Source organism: Xiphias gladius, chromosome 6 (genome assembly GCF_016859285.1).
Source record: "Xiphias gladius isolate SHS-SW01 ecotype Sanya breed wild chromosome 6, ASM1685928v1, whole genome shotgun sequence".
Lineage (NCBI taxonomy): Eukaryota > Metazoa > Chordata > Actinopteri > Istiophoriformes > Xiphiidae > Xiphias > Xiphias gladius.
In genome coordinates this window covers 23,427,405-23,444,026 of record NC_053405.1, presented here as the reverse complement: position 1 = coordinate 23,444,026, position 16,622 = coordinate 23,427,405, and the positions used below count along the sequence as shown (strand labels likewise).

General features: G+C 40.0%; 1 protein-coding gene across 1 annotated transcript in view; it reads right to left on the bottom strand.

Annotated features, from left to right (window-relative positions):
* scfd2 (sec1 family domain containing 2) overlaps window positions 1–16,622 on the bottom strand; it is a 91,714-nt gene that overhangs the window by 4,167 nt on the left and 70,925 nt on the right. Inside the window, exons 6-8 of the mRNA XM_040128519.1 lie at window positions 13,737–13,882; window positions 7,392–7,526; window positions 1,247–1,366 (exon numbers count right to left, since the gene is read on the bottom strand). Coding sequence (XP_039984453.1) covers window positions 1,247–1,366; window positions 7,392–7,526; window positions 13,737–13,882 — 401 coding nt within the window. The remainder of the gene's footprint in view (window positions 1–1,246; window positions 1,367–7,391; window positions 7,527–13,736; window positions 13,883–16,622) is intronic.

The window sequence follows — 16,622 nt, the reverse complement described above, 5'->3', positions numbered from 1 at the left end:
TCAAAACTGTACTTAAAGGGGAACTCCACCAACTTTACATATCAAAGTCCATTTAGAGGTATTGGGGGGTTCCACTGTGTATGTCAAAAAAGTTGTATAAATTCTTTTGTGGGAGCTGCTTGAAATCTGATAGATTTCCTCAAGTGATGTCACTTGAGTCAGTATTGGCTGGGGCGGAAGACTAAAGGTTTGAAAGTGAAAAAAATCAGGGGGTGTGGAGTTAGAAAGAAGTGAGCTCACCAGATCTCTGTAGCCCGTTCCTCATCTCTGTGTGAGGCTAGTGGCTAATAGCTGCATTGGCCGGCACTAGCCTAACACACCCAAGTCTTGAGTGAATGGCGGGTTTGCACTGGGGATAATGTAGGCCTCAGGTGTTGACAAGAAGAAGAATGCGTGGAATAAAAAGGATGCTGCAGGGATTTTGATTTATCACGCTAATGTGGTGGGGTACTCTTGTAAGTACAGTACTGGGGTAAGTGTACTTAGGTACATCCCACTACTGCCTCTCACAGCTGGAGAAGGGCAACAATGCTTGGAATGTTATGCTTTAAACTCAACACAGTACATGCAGGCCTAAGAAGAAAATCTATTTTCAGTACTTATGCTAGCATAACGGAACATACAGCAAGCACATTTAAAACATTATTTTAGCACACTAAGGTACATTACAACTTTTATCAATATAACTTTACATTATTATCTTCAGGATTATTTAAATACGACTTAATTCAGTTAAAAGACAACATACTGTACAGTAATACTTCTAATGCTTTCAGTATTACACCCTATCTTGTTCATGAGGAGTCTGATCATAAGTTGTCCAAAATCTTGGACCTAAAACATTAAAATACAATCAAGTCTTACATAGATTCAGTACAATTGCTCAGAGTTCCTTCCCTTACACCAACTCCACAGGCCTTTCACTCGCACAGTTAACATCCATAAGAAGCTCTGAAAGACTTCACCTGCCCTTTTAAAGTAAGAGTTTGAGAAATTACCCTTGTGTTTAACATTTGCCGGGTTTTTTTTATTTTTTATTTTTTGTATTTCAGGGGTGATGTATGATTTAAATTCTTTATCAGAATAATAGAGCACACGTACAGAGCCCTGTTGGTGTCATGGACATTTACTTGTGCACACAAAATAAGCAATTTGCATTCTCAAATTAACAACAACCATGATTATTCATAAATGGACATCTGTTAGTCACCTGGTGGTAAAAGACAATTGGCTTCTACCTACTCACCTGAGTCCCTGGTTTGTGTGTGGTGACAATCTCTTTGATAAGACGAAGCTCTGCGGGTGTGACACCTCCAACCAGAAAGAGGAAGAGCAGAGGGTTGTCGCTGGGATGTGGACGACTCACCTGGAGGCAAGACGGGACATTGTGATAGGTCAGTGCAGTGTTAGGCTATCTGAGGTTTTGATACGGTTTCCCGTAATAGAACAGTCTGTGATAAACAACCCACATTGTCCAGGGAACACTTAATCATTTCCTCTCCATATTATGTGTCTTGTTGCTGAGTCACTGCTCGGCTGGACCCCTGTGATATTGTGGTGATACTGATGAAGGCAGGCTCTACCAGGAAATAGGTCGCTGCCAGTCAGCAGATGTCCTCTCACCCTGGTGTTAAGATGGCTGACACATGGACATGTAAGCAGACACATAACCTCATACAACACATACAGACACAAACAAATGTCCCAGATCACCTGTGTCAGGAACGTCATACGGACTCAGACATTTGCTACTGCAGCAAAAACAGACTATAAACTGTCAGTCAAAGATGAATTTTGACAGCAGGACAAAGTCTTATGTTTCTGCTGATTGTGACTGGCTGTGGGAGAATAACTGCTTTGTGCTATTGGGTGGCAAACATGCAGTCAGGACACACCTGCAGCCTGTGAATGGTAACCGAGCAATCAGAGCTGCAGGGGGCGGACCCGAGGTGTGAGTGGCTGTACACGTGAAGCGCAAGCAGGCTGGGGTGAAGCGTGTCAAGGATGACTCAACATGTGTTTTTCTTGATAAAAATGTGTGAACAAGTGCTTTTTAGTGTATCTGCTCGTGTTAGATTTTCCAGACAGATTTGGTGGCACTTGTCATCACAAGGCATCACAGACACACCAGCTCCATGTGCAGTTAGATCCACCACCTGTGTGTTTGCTGGATCCAGACACACTGCAGCTGTGAGTGTCTGAACCATGTGTACTGGCATCGGTCAGACGGGGAGGGAGGGGGTTACAGAAGTGTGCGGTAAGGAGATGTGAGATGAAATGTGCTGCCATGTGTTAGTGTGGAGGACAAAACATTATAATTTGTCCTGATGATCGAATATATACACAGGGTTTCTTAAAATGCTGTTCACAAAAATTCTTGGTGTTTTAGACCAGATACCCAGTGGTTTGATATGATATACCAGTGGTTTCCAACTTAGATATTGGATGATGGTCCATACACTTCTAATGAATCTGCTTCCCTTTTTATTTTATTTCAATGAAATAAGAAGCATTGCAAAAAGCAATTAAAGGCTTAAAACTAACATTTTAAAAACAAAAGCAGTGCAATAGCAGTTATAACTAATTCAGGTTGATTCAGGTCAATAAAAGTATTTTGACAACATAAAATGTAAGTTGGCCTGACGGAAAGAATGGGGCAATACAAAAGCTGCAGTTGTTTTCAAGATAGGTTTCAGCCAGGCCATTACTTCACTGCATAGAAAGTTATAATATTCTGTGCAATACCTGCGTTCACTCTGTTGTAGAATGAGCTTGCATACTTATTATAAGGTCTGGGTATGGAACTCAAAAATAGCGCCCAGTAACTTGAATAAAAACTGTGTGCCGAGAGCATAAGATGGAAAAGTTTATCACCAAATGTACTTAAATTAACAAAATTAAAAGTCATTAAGCAGGCAGAAACTGCATATGATATATAGTACCGTAGAAGCATAAAGTAGCATAAAATTGAAATACTCTGGTAAAGTACAACTCCCTCAAAACTGTACTTAAAGGGGAACTCCACCAATTTTACATATCAAAGTCCATTTAGAGGTATTGGGGGTTCCACTGTGTATGTCAAAAAAGTTGTATAAATTCTTTTGTGGGAGCTGCTTGAAATCTGATAGATTTCCTCAAGTGATGTCACTTGAGTCAGTATTGCCTGGGGCGGAAGACTACAGGTTTGAAAGTGAAAAAAATCGGGGGGTGTGGAGTTAGAAAGAAGTGGTTTACCAAGCTTTCGGGTTGGCTTCATTGTGCATTTAATAAATATAAAATCTTTATGCATTAAAAATTCACAATCCAATTGTTTGCAGTCCAAAGTACCCTGTTACCAGTTTCACAGACATCTATATTATAACGGTAGTCTATGTGGGAAATGCTTTTTTAGGCTGCAGGGGATTTTTTCGTTGCAATACCGCGCGTGGCCACTGGGGCGGATTGGTGGTACCATATTCAGCCTTTTTAAAATCATCCATGGCTATAAGCAGCAGACACTCCCTAAAGACCAGTACAGTCAATGGATGTGCAAGTAGTGTTGTCACGATTCCAAAATTATGACTTCGATTACGATACCTGCCTAATTACTTTGATGTGATACTGAAATGATTCCTCTAGCCTTTTCTCATCTATTATCATTTTTTATCTAATTTCACTTAATAGAAAACTACACAATGCACTCAGTAGACTGCAGACCTCCGCACAGGAGGTGTATTGAGTCATTTGTGTTCAGTCTACTTTAGTGCACTACTGAAGCGTGCAAGTTAATGTCATTAAATCCTTATTATTTTCAGGCTCAATAAAATTGTAGTTTATGTGTCGTTAAGTGTTTTCTTGTTTGTTATCTTGCTCATACACGTAGATCTGTTTTTGCCAGTGAATTCATAAATTTATAATATAATTGGATTATTGTAAATAATTAGATCAAGGATCAAGGTGGTATTAATGCTTTACACGGTATGCAGTAATCTGATGTCCCCTATACTACTATATTTTATGTGATTTCTTTGAGAGTTAACTTTATAGTAACAACCAGATGTCCCTTATTAAACAGCGTTTAATAAGACTCAACATACCTCCCTGGCGGACGTCTGTTCTTTACTTACCGCATTTTTCTAGTGACACAAATAATTATTGACAGAAATGTACATGCCATGATTACAATTACCAGTGGTGACTAGGTATAAATTCATCATTTATAATTGCTGTTGTTGATCTGCATTCTTATAAATGGCTGATTTTTAGCAGCTTGCAAGTTATGGTACAATTAATGTTACCAGTCTGAATTTTGTGTTTGCATATAGAGATGTTTGCACATTGGTAAGTTAGCTGAAAAGATAAAACAATTTAAACGTTTGTTTGTCACAAAATAATAAACACTCATTTGACTTATAGTTCAGGGCATGGGCATGATGTAATTACATTATCTATCACATTCCCTTACCTGTCGCTCTTTGAATTCTCTGAACAAGTCAGCATGTTTGTCAGCAAGATGCTTTGCCAAGTTGGATGTGTTGGCTTCCTTGGTCTGCGTAGGTTTTTTTTTTTTTTTTTAACAGACGGGCTTTGTGTTGTGCGAGGGCTTGCCCTGACATGGTTGCTATGTAAGCAAAATGATGTCATATTTTGCTTTGTGCGTCTGCTTTGTCGACAAGCCGTGGACGGTCGTATCTGCAGCCATGCCTCTCGTTGTGTCGCTTTCATGGTGAGTGGAAGCAGAGCGCTGCAAACATACACTGCCCTGCTGTCGTACATCAATTCAACTCAGGAAATACGGCTCTTATTAAAACAATGTCATTCTTAAAGTATCAGCACTAATAAAATGGGGTAAGGTACCGTTCTTAACGGCAGGGTATTGCGATACCTTTCTAGAATCGGTGTATCATGCACCCCTTTGCAAGATGAGGGTCACACGACCGTCAGAGCCCACATCGATAGGCTATTTGTTCAGTAAAGCTATATGTTGTTGTCCTGTTCTCCTGATTTCCTCATGTTGGACATCTTAAAGTAAGTTACAAAGAAACATGCTGCACTGTCAATTTCGGTGGCACATTAAGAAAAACCTGCCTTCACATGAAAGCATCAGTAGAGTGCTAATAAGCAAATAGCAAACTGTGCTCCATATATGTGAGATATCCTGTGACTTTAGGACTTTAAATATACGTATATGTGCTGGTGTTAGCCAGATGGAAGAACTGCGGCTGAATTAACGTTTGAGAGACCAGGAGTCAGATCTCCTGCACAACTGGGAATCTGTTAAACAAGGACTAAACATGGCACACCAGACACACAAAACTTGGTTACAGACAGCTAAGCAACAGTTCACAAGCTTTCAGTGGATCATAATCCAGACCGGGGTCCAGTGTGTTTAATGATAAACTCTGAGTGTGCATAGGTCCTCTGTTTTAAAATAGAAGTTTTATTGGGGTGTTTTATTGCATAAATGGTGTGCACTGTGCTACTATAGAATTTTTCAAGTTCAGGTTTATAGGTTTAGTCTGTCTGAGTTGGTGGTTCGTGGGCCAAGTTCCTTAATTGTGTAAAAACCAGGCCATGGTTACACAACCAGTCTAATTCCTCCCCCTGGGTAATCATACCTTTAAGCAGGCCCAGATGTGGAATAATCAGACCATGGATAGTGAGCTGCTCTGTGGTGGAGATACATTACCCACAAGCCAACGACATGTCTGTTTAAGAAAACAATTTGGCCAAAACATTAGTACAACCCGAAAATTCTGATCTTTTTGTTTCCCCCGATACAATCAGAACTTTATAAGAATGAATAAATACTGTTACTAAATGAATGATTGAAAGAACAAATCAATTGATCATTCAATCAAGCAGGCAATTAACAACAAATGGTGTGCAATTTCTGCCAGCAATTTTCCTTTCTCTGCAAGTCCAACTGCATTGTTTTAAAAGGTGAAATTTTGGTTAAAATGGATGAAAAAGTAATTAAAATATTTTTTAAATCTAAATCCTAGTATTGACTACTGGCTGGCCACAAACAGTATTAGTTTCTCTTCTAGTGTTTCTGTTCCTAATAAGCTTTTGTTCCAAGACCACATACTGGGATGGTGTCATCTGAGGATTATGTTTTGCCTACAAAACAAAACAAATTCTTCATAGCTGTAACCTGGTGTAATGGTTACATGCATTTTATTATCGATAACAAAATATGTTTGATTAATGATTCAGATGATAGGTGCTAGAATGTATTGCCCCCCCACCCTTTTTTTTGGCTGGGCCGCAAAAAGCAACACCATTGATTGACCGGCCGAGTATTGGAGTTTCCCCATTGACCTCTGTTCATTCAAAATGAATTGGTGCAAAGAATTTCTATTGCGTCGTCAGAGTCATTAACAGGCAGTGCTGCCAACTTAGCGCCTTTGTCACTAGATTTGCCAACTTTTCACAACCTTTTAGTAAGTGTTCTTCACAAAAGCACCTAGTGACAAATCTAGCGACTTTTGGACAAACCTTAGCTACTTTCCGTGGAGGAGAATTGCCAGTATTGTCCCGCAAGCGCAAGGTCGCGGTTTCCCTCTGCAGGCACACCTCTCTATACATCTCATTCAGTTGACTGCCGAAATGGGCACAGCGCAGCCGTTGTCTTTAACTTATGTGTGTGGAAAGCGGAGATATATACAGACGTATACAGTGACATAATGACAGGGCTCTATGGTGGCCCTCTGGCCCGTGGAAAGGCAAACCGTTTCTTAGAAAGTTTGCAATTGATCCAACTCCGAACCGGCACTAGCACCTAGGTTTGCGATGGTGGTATGGGGCATTTAATTTAATGAAATTTGGAGTAAAAAGAAGCAGCAGGTGACTCCGTGTGGAGAGACATGGCTGTTTGTCCTATAAAGTGTGATCCTTTTGAAAATGGATTATGTATTGTCTTTTTCTTTCACCTCCCGATGGCAGAATCAGTGAATATACTGTATTACCTGACAATTTTGCAATTATGTTTGATGTGAAGATTCTAATACAGACAGGCTTTTGATCTGGGTTATATTACTGTAAGAAGGGCTGTACATCAAATATAAACATCTATGTGTCTAAGGGCAGAATTCTGGTTTAGGATAAAAGCGGCAGGTAAATACAGGTCACATAGTGGTGCTTTTGATTCTGTAATTGTCCTGCTAGATTAAACACTGAATATGTGCAGACAGGGGCAGCTTAATCAGCAATTTATGAAATCAGGTCAAGTTCAACCTTTCGATGAAGGCACTTCATTGTCCACAGTGGGTGGATGGCAAAGGTTAAGAGGATGTGGCAAAGTTGACCCCATAACATACAAATGTTTGTGTGTGTGTGTGTGTGTGTGTGTGTGTGTGTGTGTGTGTGTGTGTGTGTGTGTGTGTGTGTGTGTTTGAGTAATGTCTGACCTTCATGAACATACTGAAGCCGGTCTTGAGCAGGTCTGTGAGACCTCCGGACATGTGCTCAATGTCGGGACATTCAAGTCTGTCAGGGTGGAAGACTTCCTCCAGGATCTGTCGCAGGAACGGACGATAGGTCGCCTGCAAAACACAAACACCACACAACACACTTGAACGTATTGATTAGTTAACACCCAAAATACCTCCACTCACAACACTGTTTTAGTTTTAGATATACAGATGCATTCAGTGTAAAATTTTAAGGCAAAAAACAAACAAACAAAAAAAAAACTGTATATGAATAATGAACAGCTGTTGGCGCCTGAGTGTTTTCCAGAGTACCCTCCTTTTAGTCCCTGCATTTTTGTGTGAATGGCAGTGGGTGTGAAAGACAGTGGAGTTATAAACAGCTCTGCTTGACCAAACAGGTTGCTGACTTATGAGTCACTTCAGGAAGAGGAGCTTAAACACTAGTGCAATTAGGACAAAAAAATCCTGCACTGCTGGATGTGACTATAGTATTTGGTATAAGTTGTGTTTGGTTAATAGTATTTGGCCAATCAATATCAGGTATTAAGGGGGATAAATCAAATCCAGAATCAAGACCCTCCAGTCTTGCAAAGCCCTGTCAGTATTTCTGAACAAAGCTTTCTTCAATGATACCAAACATAATCCAAACTAACCTTATGCTATGATAATTTTTAAAGTTGTATTGTTGTACTTGTAGATGGCTTGTATGGATTTTTTTTGGCAGTTGTGATGTTTGAGAAAAACACTTTTGAACGCTGAAGGGCAGTCATATTTCAGCTTGTTTTTGATGTAACTGAGCGTGTGTATGTGCTGATGAAAAACATATTTTCTAAAACACAAACAACTGACATCACCATATGACCATGTCCCATTTCTTGGAAACAGTCAAAAGGACAACTGTCTCACTTCTTCGGAGTTATGAGCTGTCTAGCTTTCCCGATCACAACAATTTGTTGTTTTTTTCAATAAAACATTGAAGTCTTCGAAGGAGCTGAAGTGCAGAATCTCAACTCAAGCCTCACAGATGCCTTTTAATATTTTTAAAAGCTTTTTTTTATGAAAAAAACCCTTCTATAACAGTAACAGGGAGTCAGCTTTTTCTGCCCGGCTGCCCGGGACAGAATGTACCATTTATAGCCGTCAAAGCTAGCAGATCAAGAATTCAAGACAGATTTTTTTTTTTTTTTTTTTAAGAGGAATTGCACTGTCTCTGATAACAATAAAGGCCCAGATAAGACTTGGCAGAGCTTTATATGAGTACTCTGAGTAGCAAAAGTCTTTAAATAGGCAGGCTGAATATCTCCCAGCACTGGAGCTCTAGATAACTTTTCTCATTCTACATATGGCTAGAGTTAGTGACACTTTGAAGTTATATGCCAAAATGTGAGTGAGGTAAGAACCAAAACCTTTCCTTTGGATATTGTCAAAGAAATGTCTGAACACTCAGCAAAGACTGCACCTACCAAACTGTTGATTCAAGCATTAAATACACACCTACACACACATAATGTCCAAATACTAATGCATCCAGGTGTTTTTGCCCACAGGCATCTTTTCACCTAAATATTGATTATCAGTATGTATCATTCTTAACAGGAAACTCGGAGCCTCCCACTCCTTTAGTCCCTGGGGAGTAGTCATACTAGGAGAAATCCTGCTCTCCAGGCTGTATAAATCCCAAATTATATAATCTAACATATGCCTCCACCAACATGACTTTGCTGCATGGGTCAGCCTGCACAAACTAACCTGGGTGTAAACACATTAATGATTCACTTCTGGCTAAATAAGCCGCTCACGCACATAAACAACCTACAGCATCACAGGCATAAGCGACAAATCCAAGCCACAGTCAGGCACACTCCAATTTCATCTGCTTTCCAAAAAGCTGAAAGCAATCCCATTAAATCACCACGAACGCCCACATGATAAAAACAATATTAGAATTAGTCATATGATAATGCCAGTGCTTAAATATTCCTCTGCACACACAGACAAACACACAAAAACATGCCAGTATCATTTTCCCTCAGAAGGTTTTCATGGTGTAGAGGTGGATGAACATATTAATTTTCCAAAACAACACAGTGTCAACCTAAATTGATATTGAGTTACGGCCAAAAACTTATTTTGTGGGTTCACCATGACCTCTGATCTTTGACCTCCAAAAGCTAATCAGTTCATCCTTGAGTCCAAGTGGACATTTGTTCCAGATTTGAAGAAATTCCCTCAAGGCGTTCTTGAGATACTAATGAGACGGATGGACGGACCGTCAACGTGTAAACATTATGTCTCGGCCACGGCTGTAGCCAGCGTGGAGGCATAAAAGCAGACACGAAGCTGAGGGCAGAACAGACTGAAAGGTCTTTGGAACTAATCCAGGCAAAAATATAATTAAGTTGTACTGTGCATCTCATTTAAATCCCTTACAAAAAAAACATGCTAAACTTTAATCAGCACGTGTACTGTGTGATTGTCTCAGTTCACTCAAAATATAAAAACACATTTCCTAACTTACCTCTAGTGGTATCTAACCAAGTAGGTGGTACAACTGCCACGAAAGACACTGTCAAAAGTTCCTCCGTGTCTTTAGTAGATAGTATTTGCCATGAAAACTGATTATAGCATATTCTGTGGCTTAACTAGTAACTGTTAATGTTGAATTTCTTCATGAAATATAATTTCTCAATGCTGTAAACTCTTGGAATGAAATTCTGTTCACCACTGCATAAAAACCTCAGAGACGGATATCTCAAAACCTGGCCAAATTCAACCACAACTGTCGTTATGGCTAAGTAAAACTGCAAAAGCCCGACCGGTGCTTGATTTTTGAGGCTGATGCTGATATTGCTAATTGGGAGGTTGAAAAAATCAGATAATTAAATCTATTTTCCAACAGTAATTTTTAAGAATATAAATTACAATCTTGATACAGATGCATTAGATTTGTTTTTTTTAAATAAGAATTGTGACCAAGGTACGTACTGAGTGAGACATTTACCGTTGAAAAATCAACTTGTCTGTGCTCTCTGATGGACAGACTATATAACAAAGACCCCTTTTCTAAATTATCTGGAACCTAGTTTGGTATTTCTTTACTGACATTTTTTCTTACTTTATTGGCTGACGTATACACTACTACCCATATATTTACAATAAGCATATATCGGCCTAGCGTATTTATCAGTCTCGCTCTAGTCTGCACATTAAGTATTAAACTGGAGCCAGGATGTGGATAATCTAGTTTAGCATGAAGACTGGGAAACAGCATGGGGAAACAGTTAGCCTGCCTCTGTCCAACGGTAAAAAATTCACCCAACATCATCTATGTAGCTCACACATTAACACATTATATATTGTTTGTTTAAGCCATACAAAAAAAAATGTGTAAAAATGACAGTTTGTGGTTTTTTTTTACGGGTGATTATGTGCTTAACTATTTCTTGGCTGGGCATAGAGACTTCCTGGACTCTCTGCTGGCTGCCTGGTAAAGTCATGGTGAAGACACGGCTCGAGGGAGTCACCAGTTTGGACAAAAAAAAGTCAAACTATCCCTTTAAAAGATTTAAAAGACGTCTGCAGTACAATTTTATTTTAAATTTGACAAGATAATAGAGGTATATGAGAAAATATGTTTTTTTTTGTAATTTGGGTGAACTGGCCCTTTAGTTTTGCCTCACAGTATTCACAGTTGAACTGTGGTGGTAATGGTTGATGTCTTCAGAAGCCATATTGATGTGTTATATTATATGTATGAAATTAAATATTTTCCATAATGTGGAGAGAAAAGTTATTATGTAGATAAATAAACACAGTCAGAACCTTATCTCAGTACCCTCCTTTCAAACATCTGTGCAGTTTCATGTTGTTAGGTGAAAAATGTGTAGACATAGGTGTGTATGCTCGTCACAATCTGTCAGTGCGGACTACAATGAATCATTTTCGTCTTACTGTGTCTTTTGATTGGCTACATAACTAACTAGTCTTTATGAACCAAAAGAAGAGAACGAAGGCACGCTGCAATGAAACTGCCAAGTGCTCCTCATACGAGCAAGAAATCAAGCCCCTCCCCTCCGGCAAAGTCAGTAGAGTCCAGCTGTTACAGGGTCTGTCACTCATTGATTTCATTGATGTATTTTTTCCAGGAAATTCTGCAGCGTTCAGTTGCTCACAGCATGACGTGTACAGGAAATGCGCGTTTTTCATGCAGCTCTACGACGAGTGTACATGTGACAGTAAAGGCGTACGATTGCTGCTGTCTACCGGTCCGATTGCTTACGACTGAATAAACAGAGCATGATTGGAGCCAATATATATATCCATTGTGAAGCAGATACATCCATTTGCTGTTGTCAATATAATCCCCACTTAAATTAACAGTGAAGGCTTGATTGCTGAACGGTACACAGTACTCAGTGGTACTCATACAAACATGGAGGGATGAAAACATATGATCCCACTGACCCATCACAGTGGTGACAGAGTCTTATTGCAGGCTTTGTGAGAAAAAAAAAAAAAAATCAGCAACTTACACCAGTTACAGTAAAAAAAAAGACAAGAGTGAGAGGTTCTGACCCATGTCAAAACCTCTCATGTCTGACGCTAGGGGCGGGGAGCCTTGCACTTCAGGGAAAAGCTGCAGTTGGAGGAAGACATCTTGACCGGAATGTGTCGGCTTCATAGATGGGGGGTATGCGTGCTGGGAGAGTCTGATGGATTTCTGACGTTTCTCAAGAACAGCCAGTGGCTGGCAGATGTGCTGACATGCTGTTCTCCTTTTATATGAAATCATTCTCTTAATTCAGCAGGGATGGGGACAGACAGTTCTGTCCTAACGGAAACACAATAATGCTCACATCCATGCGCACGCACCCATACAGGCACAGATAAAGGCATCGACCCATTTTGGCGAAGATGATATTATTTGTTCAGCTATCGTTCGGCTGTACTGAGATGGAGATGTGGTTTATGAAAAATCATTACAAGGTTACAACTTTTTGAAGATTAGAAAAAAGATACCACTCCTTTTGCTCCTGAGATTGAACAGAAAATGTAACTTTGATGGACTCAGACTGCATTTATGACCTCACAGCTGCACAGAGTTAGTAGTGTGACATTTTAAGAAAAATACTTATTCCCTTCCCTATTTCTGGGTTGGCACCAGTTTCCCAGCAACCAGCAGAGACTCCACGAAGTTGATAGTCCCAATCTTTGAGCTAAGTTAGCTGGGTGCTAGCTGTAGCTTCATTTTCACCATACAGTCTTCAGAGTGATATCAGTCTTCTTATCTATCTTTCGGCAAGAAAGCTAATAAACTAAATAAACCCAAAAAGACAAACTTTTACTTTAAAGATTACTGTAATTACTGAATACAACATTTAATGTATCTGGCTAAAATAGGATGGAAATGGATGAAATGATCCTAGAACTTATTAAAACATTTTTATCTCATTATCCTGCTGAACACTAGAGTTTCAACTCCTCCACTGAGAATAAGGCTTTGTACCTCATGGCTTTATGATAGGATAAATTATTTATGTAAGAACCGGAAAAAGAAAAAAGGAAAAGGACATTGAAATCCCGACTTTTGCAAAGCGATTGTTCAAGCTCAACTCTAGTTCCAAGAATATTTCTTTCACTCTGCTGCCTGTTTGTCTTTTATTTACGTCCATGTTTTTGGCAAAGAAAATCATTATGACCTCCAAAGGAAAAACAAGTGCCTTTAACTTCCTTCTGCTAACCTTTATGCTCCTGGCCTATAATTCTCTGATAAAAGCTACCCAATCAGAGAGGACAATAGTGGCGGTGAACCTGCCACTGTTGACTGATTTTAAGAAAAGGTAAGAGCCTTTCCATGAGGGCAAAGCTTTCAGATACAGACAGAGACGCCTTTCTGTGTTACATAAGCTCCAAGACACTGAGAGTTTATGAAGAGGCTTTCACAGTGAACTCCTTCTCTGTGCTGTACGCCTGTGTTACGCAAACTGGATGGGGACAAACGCAACAAAGGCCAGAGGTCCTCCGCTGCATCTGTACCTGTGTTACTGGCACAGCGAGAGTGCAAGAAATAGGTCAATCAGACAAGAGAAAGCACTTGTGAGTTATGTACAATTTTAGTTAAATATTCTCCTTTTTCACTTTTTCTGGGGAATACTAATGTGTTGTTTAAGATGTGATGGTGAATGGCAGCTAGCATGTGTGTGACTCATTACTGAAGGGATCAAAGAACAGACCTTTTGGATTTGTCGGCTGAGAGGGAACCGCCTTGCAACAAAAAATGTGTGTGTTTTGATGTTGATGGTATGTTTGTGTGTCTCTGACCTGGTGAACTCCATCGCTGGCAGTGTAGACGGAGCGCAGCTGCTTGAGGTGATCTCTGGCGTGGCTCAAACCTCGGAGGGTCTCAAACATGTCCTCCACTGCAGAATGGGCAACCTCCATGGTCAGCTCCTCGGGATTTGCACAGCCTGACAACACACATATATACAGACACACTCTCATTAAATGAACAAATTCTTATAAAACCATACATGAATGTAAAGAGTGTGACCTAATAGAGGAAAATCAAAGTAGATATTAGTATTTGTGAAAATGCATCACAGTTATGACAATAGTTTGAACCCTACATTCACATAAAATCTGACACGCTACATGTTCTTTCAAAACTGGCCTGAGAGGAAGGCTAATTATGCAAGAAAACATTTGTATCTGCAAAAATTCAGCTGTAAGATGTAGCATGTTGCTTTTTGCAGGTAATTTTCTCAGCTGGGTGCACACTGAAACCAATTATCAAGGTAAACGCATGGGAGCGAGAGGACAAGAGCACCTTTATTCGAGCAGAAACACTGCTGTCTAATCAAAAGCTAATGTTCCCTCCTTTCTGAGGAAGTGAGCAGGGAAGCAAAGACTTGCTTTGAAATAAACCTGAAATGACAGAGCATAAGATCTGGGGGGATGTGCGGGAAAAACAGCATAGGACACAGGAATGTAAAAGAGGCGAGAGATTGAAGGAGGATAGAGGATGGGAGTCAAACAGGCAGTTTCCAGTGCTGTTGGCAAAGTAGGTCTTCTGGCACCTGCACTTCTCTGCTCAGGAATGTGGCTGCCTTTTTGTTAACAAGACGGTCAGCTGTGTTTGAGAAAATATAAAACTGAAAACTGTATCAGCACAGCAGGGTCTGAGAGGCTCTCAGCTAACAACGAGAACATTGATGACTCTGCCATTAATGCTGCAAAAACAGCAAATTTACATAAGAGGGTAATTTTTACACAGCAGTGTTGCATATGTGTCTTTTAAAAGTATAGTCCCATATTCTCAACCTATGAGAGACTTTCATAGACTTGAACTTTAAGCTTATACTTCCTCTCAGTCAGAAACTGTGAACTGGTTGCTGAGTTAAGAAGATTAAGCTGCAGGAGCAACTTCCGGTCTTCTCCTTCTCAGCGCTATGCTGGCTCACTCTGTGATATAACTAGTGTACAGCGCTATTCCACACTGCCTATATGTTTATGTATTTAATTGTCTGTAAGAAACCATGTACAATAATAAACACGAATATTGCATTGGAGTTTCATGGGAGGTAGCGGTTAAAACACAAATGACACAGAAACCTACAACAGTCATGCACATTATTGCATAAAGCCCAGTGATGATTTAAGCTAAAAGCTAATGTCAGCAATACAGCATACACACCATGATAATGCTAATATGTCAGTATGCTGGTGCAGGACCAAGGAGTACTTTAAAAGTAATGAATAAAACCTTAAAAGCACTTCTAAAATCAACTGGAAGCCAGCGCAAATAGGTTAAAATGGACGTTATTTGACCTCTGGCAACCCTGAATGTCTGTACAAAATTTCATGGCAATCCAAAGCAGCATAGTCCAACTATATTGTAAAATGCAGACTCAAAGATTAGCTGCTTATGCCCAATTTTTACATTTTGCTTTGAAGCAAAATGATAAAAAATGTATATTTTAAAATGTATAAGTACGACCTTTATACACTATTGACTGTAGAAGATGGAATATAACAAACAAGGTCACCTCCATCGCTCAGTAACACACAACACTGTAGGCCATTTTCTCAGTAAAAGGTAGCTAGAATCGCCAGGCACTCAGACTTTGATTAGACTAATCAGGCTAGACTGAAAAGGTCATGCATGACTTCTGCCACCATGGGGGTAACCATCAAACCCTGGAAACTCAATTAAAGCTCTTACTTCAAGATTCTATAACAACATATGAGCTCACATATTATACAGCCCCACTTATGCGTGAAAGCAAAGACGGACACATATACGTGAGTTTTTAGAGATAAGATCTAACATTCGCAGGACATGAGGTAAAAAAACTCCCTTTAAGCCCAATGATACACTGACTTTACCTGTAACATACTATAAACTGATGGATTGTAAGGACAGCCATGTCACTCCCACTCCTTCCACCTCAGGACTGTAATGCCAAGATATGACTTTCACAAGGCTGAAAACTGAACTTCATAAATACCCTGCTGAGTTTTATCTGACACATTATATACGTTGAAGAATACAGCAATGTCAGCACAGTTAGATAATGTACATTGAACAGCTTGACTATGTCAGGCCTTAATCTCTGTTATTTGTTCTCCCTTAGTTTCTTTTCCTTCTCCTATAGATGGTATCAAATTTAACACAAGTCGTTGTTTTGAGTCATCGTCTGGAGGAATGTAAAGTGTCTGGCCTGGCGGTTTGCTCTCCCGCACTGCCCTGGCTGTGAGGTAAACTCTTAGGAAAAACAGCAGGGCTATTTGACGGAGGTGAGCGTGAAGACTCAGTCAGATGTGGGTCTTATCTTTCCAGACACCTGCAGAGGGGCATCCTACAAAACAAACTACAACTGAGGTTCGTCTCTGGGAATTTACATTGTCTAACAACTCTATGATACAAAAACATGTTAAATACAACATGCATCTATGCAGTAAATTCAGTCAGCTGATCTGACAGCAACCATCCGTCAAAACCTACTGCTGAGCATGCATAAACACACTGTGCAGGCTCAATGTGTTTGTGGCAGGACTGCACTGGAAAGGGAGCGGCCTGGATAAATTATAAGGGCTGGGTAAGATGAGATGTGCAAATCTGTTTCGAGTGCTTGCGTGTCTGCCGTGAGAGAGCTGGTTGACTTGATGCCAAAGCATACAGTGAAAGTCCCGGGGCTAGGTCTGCTG